The sequence below is a fragment of the Erythrolamprus reginae genome, chromosome 4, assembly GCF_031021105.1.
Source record: "Erythrolamprus reginae isolate rEryReg1 chromosome 4, rEryReg1.hap1, whole genome shotgun sequence".
NCBI lineage: Eukaryota > Metazoa > Chordata > Lepidosauria > Squamata > Dipsadidae > Erythrolamprus > Erythrolamprus reginae.
Genome location: NC_091953.1, coordinates 21887644 through 21904553, shown reverse-complemented (window position 1 = coordinate 21904553; position 16910 = coordinate 21887644). Strand labels below are relative to the sequence as shown.

The window sequence follows — 16910 nt, the reverse complement described above, 5'->3', positions numbered from 1 at the left end:
TTCTCAACCTGGGGTCAGGACCCCTTTGGGGGTCGAACGACCGTTTCACAGGGGTCACCTAAAACCATGGGAGAAGACAAATTTCCCATGGGGTTAGAAACTAAAGCTTCTATTCTGGCACCTTGGAACATATTTTTACAATCTGACCAATCGGACTTTTACAGTGGAGATGTCCCTCTAGTTTGGAGCAGTTGACATTTAGTTTAAATCTATTTCGTGCTTGTGTGTTGTTGCGGTTGTAGGTGAAGTAGTCGCTAACAGGTAGGACATTTTGGAATATGATTTTATGAATTTTGGTTAAATTGGAACAGACACGACAGAGTTGTAAGTTGTCTAATAGAAGAAAAAAAAGAGTTATATGATAGTATTGTGGATAGTTTGTTTGTGTTTATTTATTTATTTGTTTGTTTGTTTGACTTCTATGCCGCCCAATCCCGAAGGACTCAGGGTGGCTTACAACAATAATATTGTTATGTTGTGAGCTGCCCCGAGTCTTTGGAGTGGGGCGGCATACAAATCTAATAAATTATTATTATTATTATTATTATTATTATTATTATTGTTATTATTATAAAAATACAGTATAAATAGATACAAAGCCATAAAAACATTATCTAAAACTAAAACATTACCTAAAACTAAAACCCCATTAAAAAGTTACTTTAAAAAGCAGTCACAACCAATAGTTTATTATATTGGTTAAATGCAAAGGTGATAGTTTATTTAGAGCAGTGCAAAGGTGATAGTTTATTTAGAGCAGTGTTTCCCAACCTTGCCAACTTGTAGATATTTGGACTTCAACTCCCATTCGCTGGCTGGGGAATTCTGGGAGTTGAAGTCCAAATATCTTCAAGTTGCCAAGGTTGGGAAACACTGATTTAGAGAAGCATTTTGGTAAGAAGAAATGTAAAATATATTTTTACAAGGGGAAAAATATATATATAGTTCTGGACTCTCTCAATTGTGTTGATGCCAGATATGCAATGTGGGTTCCATACAGGTGAGCTTCCCTTCCTGAGGTATCCCGGCCGAGAAGGGCGCTCAGGTTAACGCGGGCGGGCTCCTTGCCTTTCCCTCCCCTCTCTTGCCCTCTCTTTGACGTTCCTTCTTTCCCTCGTCGCTTTCCACAGACCGGGCTTTTCCCTCCGCCACCCCCGGCGCGTCAAAAGAGAAGGCGGGCAGGTAAAAAGGGGGCGCGGTTAAAAAGCCGAACAGGGGGAAGATCTCCGGAGAATCGCGGCGGCGCGCTGAGGATCCCGTAACGCGAAAGAGGGGGACCGCCCGCCTCGCGCTCGCCGGCTTTAGCTCGGGAGCCTCTCCCCCCCACCCCCGCCGATAGCCTGGATCCCCGAGCAGGCCTTACCTGGTGCGCTCGGCTCGGCGGGGCGCTCGGCGGGGCTTTCGGTTTACCTGGGACAGGTGAGTTTCCTCAGAGGGGAGGGAGGGGGGACGCCTTCGAGAGCGAGCGAATAAGGGCCCGGTGTGTGTGCGTGTGTGTGTTTATGAGGGGAATATGGATGGTTTCATGAGGCGCCTGGGTGGCTTTGCGCCAAATGGACGGCGCGACCCTAAAGCGCGGGGATGCTAAAAGGATGCCCCACTTCCCTCAAACGGAGGCGCGCGAAGTCGCCCTCCGCGACCCGTTCCTGAAAAGTCGTTCTCCTCAGCGTCCTTCCCCTTTTGAGGGACCGAAGTCAGATTTATTTGGACGGAAAAGAGGGTGACCTGAGTTCCGGCCGAGGAAAAAGTCTTTGCTGACTGAAGAGATACCGCCGTGTAAATTTAATAAATAAATAGATAAATAAATAATAGGTTTCGTGATTGTCCTCCGTATCAGCGGCTTGGCGACTTTTAAAGCCTTGGCGGACTTCAACTCCCATAATTCCCCAGCCAGATATATGAGGGGATGTTGAATTCGGAGAGTTGAAGTCTGCCAGGCTTTAAAAGTTACCAAGGTTGGAGACCCCTGCTCTGTATTGGACTTTCCCAAGGTCGAGGTAGGCAACGTTGGCTCTTCTGTGACATGTGGACTTCAACTCCCGGAATTCCTGAGCTTGCATGATTGGCTCAGGAATTGTGGGAATTGAAGTACACAAGTCATAGAAGAGAAGACTTTGCCTACCCTTGCCCTAGGTGATAGGAGGGGATTTTGATTTCTGGGAGTTGAAGTCCACCAGGCTTAAAAGTTGCCAAGGTTGGAGACCCCTGCTCCATATTGGATTTTCCCTAGGCTATCATGCTAGTTCAGGAATTATAGGAGTTGAAGTCATAGACGAGACAACTTTGCCTATCCCTGCCCTAGGTGATATTAGGGAATGCTGAATTGACCAAGTCCAATAGGGTTCTTCCTCAATTTCTGGAGGGTCAAATCCCAGATGCTTATGGAAAAACAACAGAAGGAGTTGTATCTTTCATCCCTTGCATACGGGAGGATTCATTTTGGGGACCATAAACCAGTTTTTTGGGGGGGTCTGCCTATGTGCTATTGGAAAGAATGTCAGATTGGGATATTCTAAGGGAGAGAGTTTTTAAAAATTAATTTATTAATTGGATTTATATACCGCTTGGAGAGTGGCATATAAATATAAATTTATATTTTTCCCCTTTACAAGTCATGTGGCAGCGATATTATAAATTAAAAAATAGACATGATAGTAGTGTTCCAATATCTCAGGGGTTGCCACAAAGAAGGAGTCAACCTATTTTCCAAAGCACCTGAAGGTAGAACAAGAAGCAATGGGTAGAAGTTGAACAAGGAGAGAAGAAACTTAAAATTTAGGAGAAATTTCCTGACAGTTAGAACAATTAATCAGTGGAACAGCTTGCCTCCAGAAGTTGTGAATGCTTCAACACTGGAAGTTTTTAAGCAGATGTTGGATATGTCTGAAGTAATGTAGGGTTTCCTGCCTAAGCAGGTGGTTGGACTAGAACAGTGTTTTTCAACCAGTGTGCCGCGAGACATGGTCAGGTGTGCCACGAAGCTCAGAGAAAGAAAGGAAGAGAGAGAGAAAGAAAGAGAAAAAGAAACCAAGATAGAGAGAGAAAGAGAGGGAGGGAAGGAGAGAGAGAGAAAGAAAGACATAGAGGGAGGTAGGGAGGGAGAGAGAAAGAGAGCAAAAAAGAGAGGAAGGAAGGAAGAGAAAGAGAGATGGAGAGAAAGAAATAAAGAGGAAGGGAGAGAAAGAGGGAGAGAGAAATAGAGCGAAAGGGAGGAAGAGAGAGAGAACTTTTTGTCCAAACTTTTTTTAGCGCCCCCCCCTCCCCGCTCAATGTGCCCCAGGGTTTCGTAAATGTAAAAAATGTGCCGCGGCTCAAAAAAGGTTGAAAATCACTGGACTAGAAGACTTTCAAGGTCCCTTCCAACTCTGTTGTTGTTAATACTACTACTGCTACTAATAATAATAATAACAACAACAACAACAACTATTATTATTATTATTATTATTTATGAAAAGGGGATTGATTCATGAATGCTTTTAGGTACCACTAAATCTTGTTTCATTTTTCAACCCACCCCCCACCCCCCAGTTTTACAATTCTGTAATAATAGTCCATTCCGTTCTAATAGAACGTCCTTATTTGGCTTTCTTTTTTTGGTCTAGTATTAAAAAGCAGGGTTAAAGAAGGTAAGGTGTCGGTTCTCTTTAAAGTAGCAGACTGGTTTGTCATTGACTTGCAGCACAGCAGGTTAAGTAAATGTGGTGTTCAAGAAGATCTCACAATGTGGAATCTATTTCTCCAATAGATCTCTTGCATTTTCTTTTGTTTTCTCATCTCTCCTATAATGACAATCCAGGGATAGAAGCAGATTTTTTTGAAGAGAAATCAGACTTTCCTTTCTTGCTCTGACCATAATTAAGACTTCAGGGGATTTTACTTTGTTCTCTTCTGCCACATACAAAGATAATAAATTGCACAGATCACTCAACCTAGCTGATAAAGTCAATTCTTCTTTCAGAGGTTCTTTGAGAAGATTCAAATCATTACTATTTGGCTAATCCCCAAAATTGTTCCTTTGTTGACTTTTCCAAGAATGCACTTACAAATTTAACAGCACCCTAAATTACTAAATTTTAAAACAACTTATTTTTTCATCACTTGGAAAAGCAAGCAAACAAGTTCTAACCATGAGTGGTTTATGTTACTTTTTTTGCTATCATCCACTACCCACTAATTATGTATTATTTTTCTGTCTATGCTGTAATCAGTGTCTTCCATTTTTCATCATTTTGTCTTTGTCACCCATTTGTATGGTGTAGTAATGCTTTGTATGTACTTCGTGTAGATGTAGTTGATCTTTGTAGTCTATCTTGAGTCTTGATGACTTTGTAGGTAAGTGGGCAACAGTACATAGGTTGTTTACCATTGACTTATTCTGAGGTTGTCTTACCAGTTTATCTTACAACCTTGGAATTTGTTGGCATTCAAGTATTAATCAAGACTGACCATGCTTAGCCTTTCACGATCTGTTTGCAGATGACACTGGAACAATGTCCATGGAGGTCCATTCTTACACACAAGTGTTTCATCAAGTTGGGAAGCCAGCTTTCTAACCAAAATATTGAAATATTTAAGGAATTTATATAATCCTGTGAATTTACAAGTTTCTTTGAAAGAATTTGCAATAAAGGCTACAAAAAATGTGACATTATAATAGATTGTAAATGAAAATGAATGTTGGATCAAAATTTAGTTTTGGAATGACATTACCTCTTTGGGAAAAATATGGAAGTACTTAACGCTCCACTGGTAAAAACTTACTAGTGAAGGGTAATTGCAGTATAAATTTCTCGATGTAACTCTTTTCCTCTTTAGAAAGTTGATTGAAATATAAACAAAACAAAACAAATGGTATTTTGTAAGTATTTCATACATATAACAAATTATTTCCTTTTTCTTTTACTTTACAATCTAATTTTCCTGAAATTTGTAGTATTAAAAGTGATACAAACAAGTTATGACAACATCCTTAACTTATTGTTGCTCCCATATTTGGGGAAATGTGTGATTTTTCTGGATATTTTATGATCTAATAAAATGAAGATAGGCAGCTAAATATAAATTTGCAACACATAGCCATTTAAAAAAAAATTGAAGTGTTGCCTGTAGATTAAACACTTTTGTATTTACAATGTAAAGTCATAGATTCTTCCTTATCTGGTTTTCTACTGATTAGGAAAGAAAAGTGTTAATTGTTTATCAGAAACACTGATTTAACTGAAGTGATATTTTAATGTGGTTTTGGATGGAGGACCAAGCACTTTGCTTATCTCTTGCAGTTTTTCTTCAGTACAGTGGTTCAAATAAACTTTTTACTTTTCCTATTGTGGTTGATCTCTGATAGCCTAATTATACTTTGGGAGAATAACATGGGAAAATGCTAATAAGGGAACTTTTGCAGAGGCATCTGTCAAAAGGAAAGGGTGATTTAAGCCTTTCACTTGTTGATTGATCACTAAAATAATTATTTCTTTCTCTGTCCAACCTGTCCCTCCTAAAAATGTCTTCCTCTATTTTGTTCCCCAAGCTCAGCTTATGCTGAGTGGGGAGAGATAGATAGCCTGTGCTATCTTTAGATATGCAGAGGAATGCTGCCTGCTAATTCTTCTATGCAATGTGTTTCAAGATTAATTTGGACAAACAGGTTTGCCGTGAATCAGAAGCAGCCCATAGCATCTCTTTTAGCCCAAAATAAGACATCCCCTGGTAATAAGCCCAATAGGGCTTTTGAGTGCATAGACCAAGTGTTTATTGCAGGGTTCAAAAAAAATATAAGACAGAGTCTTATTTTCAGGGAAACATGGGTAAGCTACCAGACTTCTGATCTTTTATTTCCATGCAGTGGCATAGTTCTCCTTGTACCAAATTTACAGAGGGAGGGGGACTTCTTATTGTTTTAAAATAGTTCAGAAACTATTAACTTTTATCTCCAGTTACTGTTGAATTTCACTTTTTGTCATCCCCAATATTATATGATAGTGTTTTTTAAAAAAATGTGTAATTCACTTTTTTTAAATTCAGTACCCAATAAATATTTTACTCTTCATGTACATATCCGTCCTCCTGCAATAATTTTTCCCTTATAATTTTCCATCTACTTCATTAAATATAACAGTTTGGGATCATAGGTTGAGGATGTACTTTCTTTCTGTTTCAAAAGACATGAGTACTATAAAGACTGTTTGGTATCAACCTTCACTCTTGTCAATGGGACATGACTAGTTCTCTTTATAGTAATATGAAACTGGTTTGTTGTGCTGGCCTTTTGGGATTTTTTTTTTCAACTGCCCTGTCAAATGACAGGTTTGAAGATTTCCTGGGATTGTCCTTGTTCAGTTGCACAAGATTGGTTGAAGTTATGAGGATTGCCCAGAAAGTAATGCACCACATTTTTTTTCTTCAAGAATTATTTATTGAACACAATGAAATTTACACACAAGAAAGAATGATGTTTCTTCTACACTTCATGTTTTTCCACCTAATCTCCGTTACCGTTCTATGATCTTCCTCCAGCAAGACACAAGGGTGTGTATGCCCTGTTGGTACCACTACTTGTTCTGATCCAAAGCCATTTCTGCACTGTGTGAATCACCTCTAATGGCCTCACCCTCTGTGCCCTGTGACTAACCGTACTTCTGTCGACTGCAGATTCTCCATAAACTGTACACAAACGCTTGTGAAATTTACACATGCACTCCTGACAATTCAAATAATATACAGTGGTACCACTACTTAAGAACTTAATTCATTCCGTGACCAGGTTCTTAAGTAGAAATGTTCTTAAGTAGAAGCAATTTTTCGCATAGGAATCAATGTAAAAGCAAATAATGCGTGCAAACCCATTACGAAAAAAATAAAAGCTTGGAATTTGGGTGGGAGGAGGAGGAGGAAGAAGAGGAGGGGGACAGTCGCTGCCAAAGGAAGAAGGTGAGGTCAATCAAAAAAATCCAAAACTTTAAGGGTTAAAAAAAAAAGAGGGACTCTAAGACAGCGAGGAGGAGCACACACCTCCCATACATCCGAAGCGAGGCTGCCTCCCATACACTGGCTGCTGCTGCTGCTACCTGCTGCCTCTTCCTTCCCATGCTGAAGGGCTCCCCTCTCTTCTCACTCACTTTGTAGCCGGCACCTTTCCTTTCCTGTGGTGACTCCTCGGCTGCCCAGAGCGAAGGGAGCATTTCTTTTCTCTGGGCACTGGCAGAGGTTTATTCCCTGTCCAAGCGCCCAGAGAAAGGAAAATACTTTGTTCGCTCGGGACTGCCAAAGCCTCCTTAAGTGCCACCAAAAGGCTCCTCTAGCAGCCCAGATGGCCGGGATTAAAGGGGGAATGGCAGGAAACTGGCCGGGCATTTGTGCCGCTCTCAAATTTCCTGGGAAATATTTCCGGGCTCGGGTTCTTAAGTAGAAAATGGTTCTTAAGTAGAGGCAAAAAAATATTGAACACCTGGTTCTTATCTAGAAAAGGGTTTTTTTTCAAGTATTTTTATTGATATTCAAAAAAGACAGACAAAAACATACAACATTAAACATTTAAGGAGCTACTATTGCTCCGCTCATCGTAGAAGTCTAACCATTACAGAAATATAAAAAATCTAACTGTAGTCAGATCAAAGCAGAAATACCACACATGTAAGTTACATTCTTATTGAATTTCAGCTCTATTTTTGTAATATGGAACTTATTATTCAAATTTCTTTATACTGTATTTTGTTATCTAGAAAAGTTCTTAAGTAGAGGCGTTCTTAAGTAGAGGTACCACTCTATATCTAAAGTTTCACATTTGTACCATTACTGTAGACTGAGAAAAAAAATGCATTATTTTCTGGGCGACCCTCGTAGTTAACACCATGTCAGCCAATCATTCAATATGACCAATGGGAAATTGATCAATTATATAAAATAGCTAACCAGAGTGCAAGTCCTATTTGGTAAGTTGTGCCTTAAAAAAAAAAAATCAACAACAGCAAGTATAATAAATTATTATCAATACAGTGTATTGGATCCTTTCTGACTTGGACACCATGATTCAGAAAGAAAGAAAAGAGAGAGAAAGAAAGAAAGAAAGAAAGAAAGAAAGAGAAGGAAGGAAGGAAGGAAGGAAGGAGGAAGGGAGGGAGGAAGGAAAGAGAGAGAGAGTGAAAGAAAGAAAGAGAAAGAAGGAAGGAAGAAGGAAGGGAGGAAAGAGAGAGAGAGAAAGAAAGAAAAAAAGAAAGAAAGAAAGAAAGAAAGAAAGAAAAGGATGGTGGGGATTGAAAAGATGTAGTCTTTTTCCCGCCAAAATTTTGTAGTCCACCCAAGAGCTGAAGTGGAGGAGTGACTCATTGCTCATTTTCCAGTCTAGCTGCTTCTAAAAACAATTGTTTATACAGAAGAGTATACAGTATATGGCATTTTTCAAAGTTTCCTTATTGTGAACAGAAGGGATTTGCTTCAGGCTAGTACTGTGGCTAAGAACTTGCCTTTTCTAAGCATCCATTCAGAAGGTGTCTTATCGAGGACCCTCCTTCTAGCTACTCCCACAAGAATAATTTTATTTTAATTTTTTATTTGTCAAGCATGTATAGGATAGTAGTAGATTGTATAAACATAACATAAGTAAAAGTAATGATAAATATAAAACATTAAAAGTGCTGCAGAGTTTTCTTCTGACAAAACAGGCATTCCAAAACTGGTGAAAGGTCTATTGTCCATCTGTCCAAATCTAAGATTAGTTTTGTGATCATTTTATCACTAAAAAGCAGGGTAGAAATATTGCTAATAGGTAAAAATGTCAATTACTGGTTTTCGAATCTCTTAGTGTATTGCTTTGGTCAGGATAAGTAGCACTTGTTTGTTAAGATAATGTTCATTTAGTGAGTTGCAAAATAAGTTTCTTCTTATTTTTTTATTTTTTTCTTGTAACAAATAATATATACTGCTCAAACAAAATAAAGGGAACACTCAAATAACACATCCTAGATTTGAATGAATGAAATATTCTCATTGAACACTTTGTTCTGTACAAAGTTGAATGTGCACAACAGCATGTGAAATTGATTGTCAATCAGCGTTGCTTCCTAAGTGGACAGTTTGATTTCACAGAAGTTTGATTTACTTGGAGTTATATTGTGTTCTTTAAGTGTCCCCTTTATTTTTTTGAGCAGTGTACTTTAATACACAGAACAGTATTGGTCGTCTTATTGGGTTTTCTCTTCTTTCTCCTTTTCTATATAAATTAATAATATAATAATATAAATTTCATATAAATTAAGGAGAATTAAGGTCCAGGAGGGAAGTGTTTTTAATAGGAAAGTGAACCCAAGAACAAGGGGACACAATCTGAAGTTAGTTGGGGGAAAGATCAAAAGCAAAATGAGAAAATATTATTTTACTGAAAGAGTAGTAGATCCTTGGAACAAACTTCCAGCATACGTGGTAGATAAATCCACAGTAACTGAATTTAAACATGCCTGGGATAAACATATATCCATCCTAAGATAAAATACAGAAAATAGTATAAGGAAAGACTAAATGGACCATGAGGTCTTTTTCTGCCGTCAGACTTCTATGTTTCTATGTTTCTAACAAAATAAAATCTTTATCAATCAGTGTATGGAGTGAGGGACAGATACAAAATTCTAAAAATTATCTCATTACATTTTTTAGATTTGTGGGAGTGGGTTTGGTTGCTTCAGTTCTTTCACCAGCAAATCTACTACAGTCATGAGCTGGATCTTTAAGACAAGTTGACTTTGGACTTCCATAACTAGCAAGGAGCAAGTTGCATAGCTTTCCCCTGCCAGGCAATCAAAATAAGGTTGCAAGTTTGCAAATTAGAAATTAACTTCATAGTTCAATGTCTGGGAAGTAGTTCAAAGTCCAACATTACTTCATGCAATGTCTCTACCAACAGAAGACACTAAAGTATTGATTTGAAGCCCTAAGCCAAGTCCATATGTTCCTTAAGCAAATTAAATCTGCACACAATTCAGTAGAACGGTTATTATAAACAGTGGAAGACATTTAAAAACAATAATGTAATTTATAGTGAAAATGAAATGTGATTTTGGTTTATTAAATTATGTAGTCATAGAAATGCATGTCCCGAAAATAATTTTTTTTTACTGGTATATTACTAATACACCCAATAATATATCAATATACCTTGTCGTATCTCCTGATAACGTCTGCTACTTACGCAGATTCCCCCTTTACCTTCCCCCATTTATTTAACTTTTTTTTTCTTTTCTCACTCCTTATACTTTTCTTTTGCTAAATATTTTATATAATTCTAATCTTATTTTTCTACTTACCTTTCTACAAATAAGTTTTTCACTATTCTTACTAACATTTATTATCCTTATAAGTTTTAATTGACATGATAAGATAGATAAATGAATTATTCATAGTAATAAGATACAAATGTGAATATTGAATTTTTGTTACATATATTATGAAATATGTTATCATGTAATAAATACCCTTACCCACTTTGAATCTATGTACCCCCCTTCCCCTCCCCCCATTTACCCTTTGTTAATTAATAAACTTTTTTTAAAAAGAAAAGAAATGCATGTCCCATCATATATCTTGGGACATATGATTTTATAGTAGTTTATGCTATTTAGACATATAGTATCTCGGAAAGGTTTGGGAAACTTCCTTCTGTGCTGAAACATCAATATATAGTTAGATACCGTAGATCACACTTATATCATTAGTCTTTATTATATGAGGTTTGGCTCTTCAACCACTAAGATTACCTGAGATCACTCCATCAAAAAGTGGATTATATCCTATAGTCATTAATAAAGAAGGATTTATAAAGATCACCATCCAAATAGCAAATTTCCAAAAGTATGGTAATCCTATTTGGATTTTCATTAAACTATCTTTATGGGGCTTAAGTGAAAACCAATACTTTTCAGATAACAGGTGTCATCTAAAAAATTCTAAGGAAGCCTAGTTGTATAAGTAGCTTCTCTATTGTGTCATGTATCTTTATATGATTTCTTCTTAATCTATAGTGTGACAAAGATGATCTATTTTACACTTTGTTGCAATATAATGAGAAAAATGGAATACTATTTTTTTCCTGCTCAGTTAATAATTATTCCAAGAATCTAATGTTTCTTAAGGATAATTGGGAAACAAGGAGAGACAGAGAAAATTGTTCATGTTTTAAAGTAATTCTACTAGTTAAATAAAAATCTATTTCCAACTGACAGTGAATATTTGGCCTTTACATAATACTCTCTCAGTATATAGATTGTATTACATACAAGGAGCACTGATTGGAACAATGTAGTTGTGCTGACTTCTGTTTTTCCATATTTGATGTATCAAAATATAACAAGAAAGAGATGAGAGTTTTATCTTGTAGTAAAGTCCAAATGTATTTATTTATTAAGATGATAGAATTTTCTTAAATAAAAAATGTCATTATCTTTCTTAGAATCATAGACATATCAATTTTTGACTATAAGCATAATTCATAAGTACTATTTCCCAAATGCCTTTTCTCATACTAAGAAACAATATTACTGCTTGTTTATTTTTAAGGATGTTACATATTCTTAGGAAAATTCTTTTCTTTTGGAAAAATATCCCAAGGAATTCAGAAATTTGGCACATGCAGTAGATGTACAATGAGTGATTTGTAGCTACCTAGTATCTTTCTTCTCCTCATATTATCATTTACAGGTAGTTCTCAGTTATCTTTTATTTTTTAAAAAAATACTTTATTAATTTTTCCATAAAGAAACATACAGACATACAAACATTTAAATACATAGTAGGGGTTACAATTACCCCTCTCTTTTTAGAAGTTAATTTTTAATACAGAAAAAAGAATATATTCTTAAATCATTAAGTCAACATGTTAATCTAGATGAAAAGAAGAATATTTGTTTACACACTCTAATAAACATAAAATTAAGTTAATAAAAGAGAAATATTCTAAAGTCATTTTAATATATTCATACATTTCTCATAACGTTTAATTTTCCTTTTTCTTTTTATCTATCCACTTATAAACTTTATTCCAAATAATGTAAAATTCAGATTCTTCTTGGTCATTCAGCCTTCTTGTCATCATATCCATCTATGCACAGTCCAAATTTATTTTACTACTACTTCTTTTTTGGGGACATTTTCCCCCTTCCAATTTTGTTCTCAGTTATCAACTGTAATTGGGACTGTTAACTCTATTGCTAAGTCATATCGTTAAAAAAAACCCTTGTGATTGCACCAAGTTACAATAATAATTCCAGTTGCTGTCATTAAACAAATCATGTGTGGTCATTAAGTGCAATGTCATGTAATCACAATTTCCTGATGGTTTCTCAACTGGTTGTTGGAAACTGGTAGGGTTTTTTTCTTTTTACATCTGTGTAATTCCTTAATTCGGGATTGAGTCAAGACGACTGAACGGAACTGAGAATTTACTGGTCAGATGCCCTTCCCGATGCCTATATGAAGTTCACAGTAGACATTTTCTCTTTGTACCCCAAGAGAAAAACATCTGTCGCTACTTAGGATCGAACAGTTTACGAATGGGAGGTGAGCATCTTCACCACTAGGCCACCATACTGCCTTTGGAAGCTGGCAGTGAAGGTTACAAATGGCAATCACATTTATTTATTTTATTTATTTATTATTTGGATTTGTATGCCGCCCCTCTCCGAAGACTCGGGGCGGCTCACAACAAGTGAAACAAATCATAAATAATGCAATTAATTAAAATATTTAGAAATTTTAAAAAACCCCATAAACTAACAGACACACACACAAGCATACCATGTATAAATTAAACATGCCCAGGGGGAGATGTTTCAATTCCCCCATGCCTGACGGCAAAGGTGGGTTTTAAGGAGTTTACGGAAGGCAAGGAGAGTAGGGGCAGTTCTAATCTCCGGGGGGAGTTGGTTCCAGAGAGCCGGTGCCGCCACAGAGAAGGCTCTTTCCCTGGGGCCCGCCAACCGACATTGTTTAGTTGACGGGACCCGGAGAAGGCCCACATGACCTCAGGGATGCAACTTTAAGGACCGGACATAGCTGATCAGGGGCGTTGTAACTTTGAACAGTCAGTGAAGAGATGGTTGCTAAACAGGGGTGGGTTCTAACTTATCTCGCTGCCAATTCGCTTCCTCCCACACTGCATGAGTGCATGTGCATTGTGCATACATGTGCAGTGCTGAAAACCCATCTTCTGCGCATGCACAGGAGCAAAAAGCAGCTTTTGTGCATGTACAGAAGTAAAAAACAAGTGAAAAACAAAAATGAGAGTCGGGGGCATGGCCAGTCGGCCATCGGTTTGGTAAGTGGGGAAAAATTCCTGCTACCGGTTCTATAGAACCGGTCTGAACTGGCAAGAACTCCTCAGAGAAGGGTGGCATGCATGTCTAATAAATAATAATAATAAATAATAATAATAACTCACCTCTGTTGCTAACTGAGGACTACCTACACTGAGAAAGACCACCCTTCAGTCCTTAGCACAGACTTAAAACAATATGTGAAAAGTAAAGTGGCATTAAGAAATCTAAATTGAACTTTCACTATGTTAAAAAAAAGTTCCATTGTTACAAATACATGAGTTCATGCATTTTCAATGTTGTGTTAAAGAATTAATTCAGGTTTATTTTGTACATTTTTACCCCAGATACATTCTTTTTAAGGGAACCCACATTCTTGGGTTGACTCCAGAAACAGTGCTGGATTCTTTTCAATTTCATCTATCCTTTAAATAACAGCAGTTGGGTAGCAAAATCTAAATATTAGCTATCTCCCTAACTCTATAAGCAACAATGCCACATTATCTTCTTCGGTCTGCATAGAATACTTTGGTGCCTGGGTAATCAATGGGTGTGACACATCGATTCACTTGCAAGTGGCTAGGCTTGTTTCCTGCTCAACATTCATCAACTGAGTCAGGATTATGAAAATTCTATAAATGACACGTTACAAGGACTAAAGTTAAATGCACCCCGAAAGTTAAATGCACCCCAGTTGCTTTTAAAGTTAAATGCACCCCGATTGCATTTAAAGTTAAATGCACCACAAATATGGTGTTGCTATAGTACTACTGTATTGTAACTTTATAAACTATGAAACAAAAATGGTTGTGTACAAATTAAATACAAGCAAAGATGTGAGATGACATCTTTGACATTCATGCCTTAGTCACCCCCCATTTGCATTACAGCAATGCCCTCCGTATGTGCTTTCTTAAAAGGCCACCTGTAAGCTGCAAACTGAGAATGTAGCAGCAACACCATAGTTTTGGGTGCACCCTTGCTTCACTTAAATCACAGGTGTCAAACTTGATCACGTCACGTGATGTATCGTGACATATCGTGATGTTTTTTGTCTTTGTGGAGCCGGGGTGGGTGTGGACTGCACGTGACGCATTCAGCCCACAGGCCACCAATTTGACACCCATGACCTAGGTCAGTGATGGCAAACCTATGGCACGGGTGCCACAGGTGGCACGTGGAGCCATATCTGCTGGCACATGAGCTATTACCTTAGCTCAGCTCCATTGTGCATGTGTGTGCCAGCCAGCTGGTTTTTGGCTTACCAGGTGGCTCTGGTAGGGCATTTTCGACTTCCGGAGAGTTTCCAGGGGGATGGGGGAGGATATTTTTGCCTCTGGAACCTGGGGATGATGAAAAACACGCACATTCGGCACCCGCTGAAAAAAAGATTTGCCATCACTGACCTAGGTTGTTTTTAGCCTTCGGGAGACTAAATGCTTCCCACTGCGCATTGTCCTGGGATGGTGGTTGAGATTTATTTATTTATTAAATTTATATGCCGTTCATCTCACTCTACAAAGTGACTCTGGACCACTGCGATGGACCATTATTTGATTTGGGGTGGGGGAGTATGAACTTCTGTTTTAACCCTTTTTTATGAACTGTTGTGAGCTACCTAGAATCATTTCATGATAGATGGTCGTATATGTTTTATAATTAAATATTTAAATCTAAATCTTTTTAATTCTATCACTATTGTACTTATTTTGGTATTGTTAAGTCAGAAAAGGATAATTGCATTTTAGCTTTCTGCAATATTTTTGCTGTTCCTGTTGAAATGACATAAAAAAAATTGACGTTTAGGATATGGACTGTTGTTAAAAAAAACTATCTATCTATCTAATCCATCCATCCATCCATCCATCTATTGATTTACCTCTCTCTCTCTTTATCTATCTATCTATCTATCTATCTATCTATCTATCTATCTATCCATCCATCCATCCATCCATCCATCCATCCATCCATCTATCTATTGATTTACCTCTCTCTCTCTCTCTTTATCTATCTATCTATCCATCCATCCATCCATTTATTAATTTATGTTGAAAGGGACCTTGCAGGTAATCAAGTTCAACCTCCTGCTCAAGCAGAAAACCCTACACCTCCCCAGCCATTTGGCAGTCCAATCTCCAATTGCTTATATATGAGCCATGGTGGTGCAGTAGTTAGAATGCAGTACTGCAAACCGTTCAGCAGTTCAATTCTCGCTGGCTCAAGGTTGACTCAACCTTCCCTCCTTCTGAGATGGGTCTAATGAGGACCCAGATTTTGGGGGGCAATATGCTAACTCTGTGAACCGCTATGTAAGTCTAAGCGCTATTTCTATATCATTTATTTGAATGAGCTACGATCCAGAAGAAACTTTACAACGCTTTAATATAATTTTTTAAAAACATATTTTTGTCTTAACAGGAACCAAAGCTCAGACAGTAACATGGACTGGGGAACCCTGCAGGCTGTTTTAGGGGGAGTGAACAAACACTCCACCAGCATTGGGAAGATCTGGCTGACGGTTCTTTTCATCTTCCGTATTATGATCCTCGTCGTGGCTGCAGAGGAAGTTTGGGGTGATGAGCAAGACGACTTCGTCTGCAATACTTTGCAACCTGGTTGCAAAAACGTCTGCTACGATTATTTTTTCCCAGTTTCTCACATCAGACTCTGGGCCCTCCAGCTCATTTTTGTTTCGACTCCTGCACTTTTGGTGGCTATGCACGTGGCATACAGAAGGCATGAAAAGAAAAAAAAGTTCCAAAAAGGAGATAAAAACTGTGAATTCAAGGACTTGGAAGAAATAAAGAGACAGAGGTTCCACATCGAGGGTCCTTTGTGGTGGACATACACTGCCAGCATCTTATTCAGGCTGATATTTGAAGCTGCTTTTATGTATGTGTTTTACTATATGTATGAGGGGTACCACATGCCTCGCCTACTGAAATGTAGTGTTTGGCCGTGTCCCAATATAGTGGATTGTTTTGTTTCCCGACCCACCGAAAAGACAATATTTACCATTTTTATGATTGCAGTGTCTGGCATTTGCATTCTACTAAATGTAGCAGAATTCTCGTATTTGTTGCTGAAGTTCTGTGTTCGAAGGTCTCGGAGAGGAAAAATACCCAAAAATCATGCTATCCAGGGGAACAAAGAAGAAAGCAAACAAAATGAAATGAACGAGCTGATATCAGATAGCTGCCAGAATACAGTAGCACCATTTACAAACAACAAATAACCACGTTCATAAAGCTGCTGTGAAAGTGGTTAGATTTGATTAAGCATTAGAGTCAAGAGGAGTATTACTACATGTCTACATGCTAGACGTGTGTTCTAAGGTCAATAGTGACATAAGAATGTTGAAGATTTTAAGATGATGTGATTTACTGTATGTATAACTTTACCAAGTCTATTTTGATTTGTTAAAGAAATAATGCTAATTAGTGCCTTCATTTTGAAATTAATCTTTAAGCTAAAGATATGGAATTAACTGCCTTACTGATTAAATACTGTTAGTATTAAAAGACCCTTTACCACTGTGGTAATTTTTCAACTAAATTAAATTAACATATTTTTCTAAGGAGTGACTTGATGTTAAGACATATAATTAATGTCTTT

General features: G+C 37.6%; 1 protein-coding gene across 1 annotated transcript; it reads left to right on the top strand.

Moving 5' to 3' along the window:
* Positions 1-1330: 1330 nt before the first annotated feature.
* LOC139167237 (gap junction beta-2 protein-like) lies at positions 1331-16631 on the top strand. The gene is made up of 2 exons (XM_070751683.1): positions 1331-1419; positions 15714-16631. Exon 2 carries the CDS (start codon positions 15736-15738, stop codon positions 16528-16530), a length of 795 nt encoding a protein of 264 aa, XP_070607784.1. The 5' UTR covers positions 1331-1419; positions 15714-15735; the 3' UTR covers positions 16531-16631.
* The last annotated feature ends 279 nt before the right edge of the window (positions 16632-16910 follow it).

Excerpts from the sequence above, each read along its gene's own strand:
- LOC139167237 (XM_070751683.1), top strand. The coding sequence starts at position 15,736 with ATGGACTGGGGAACCCTGCAGGCTGTTTTAGGGGGAGTGAACAAACAC.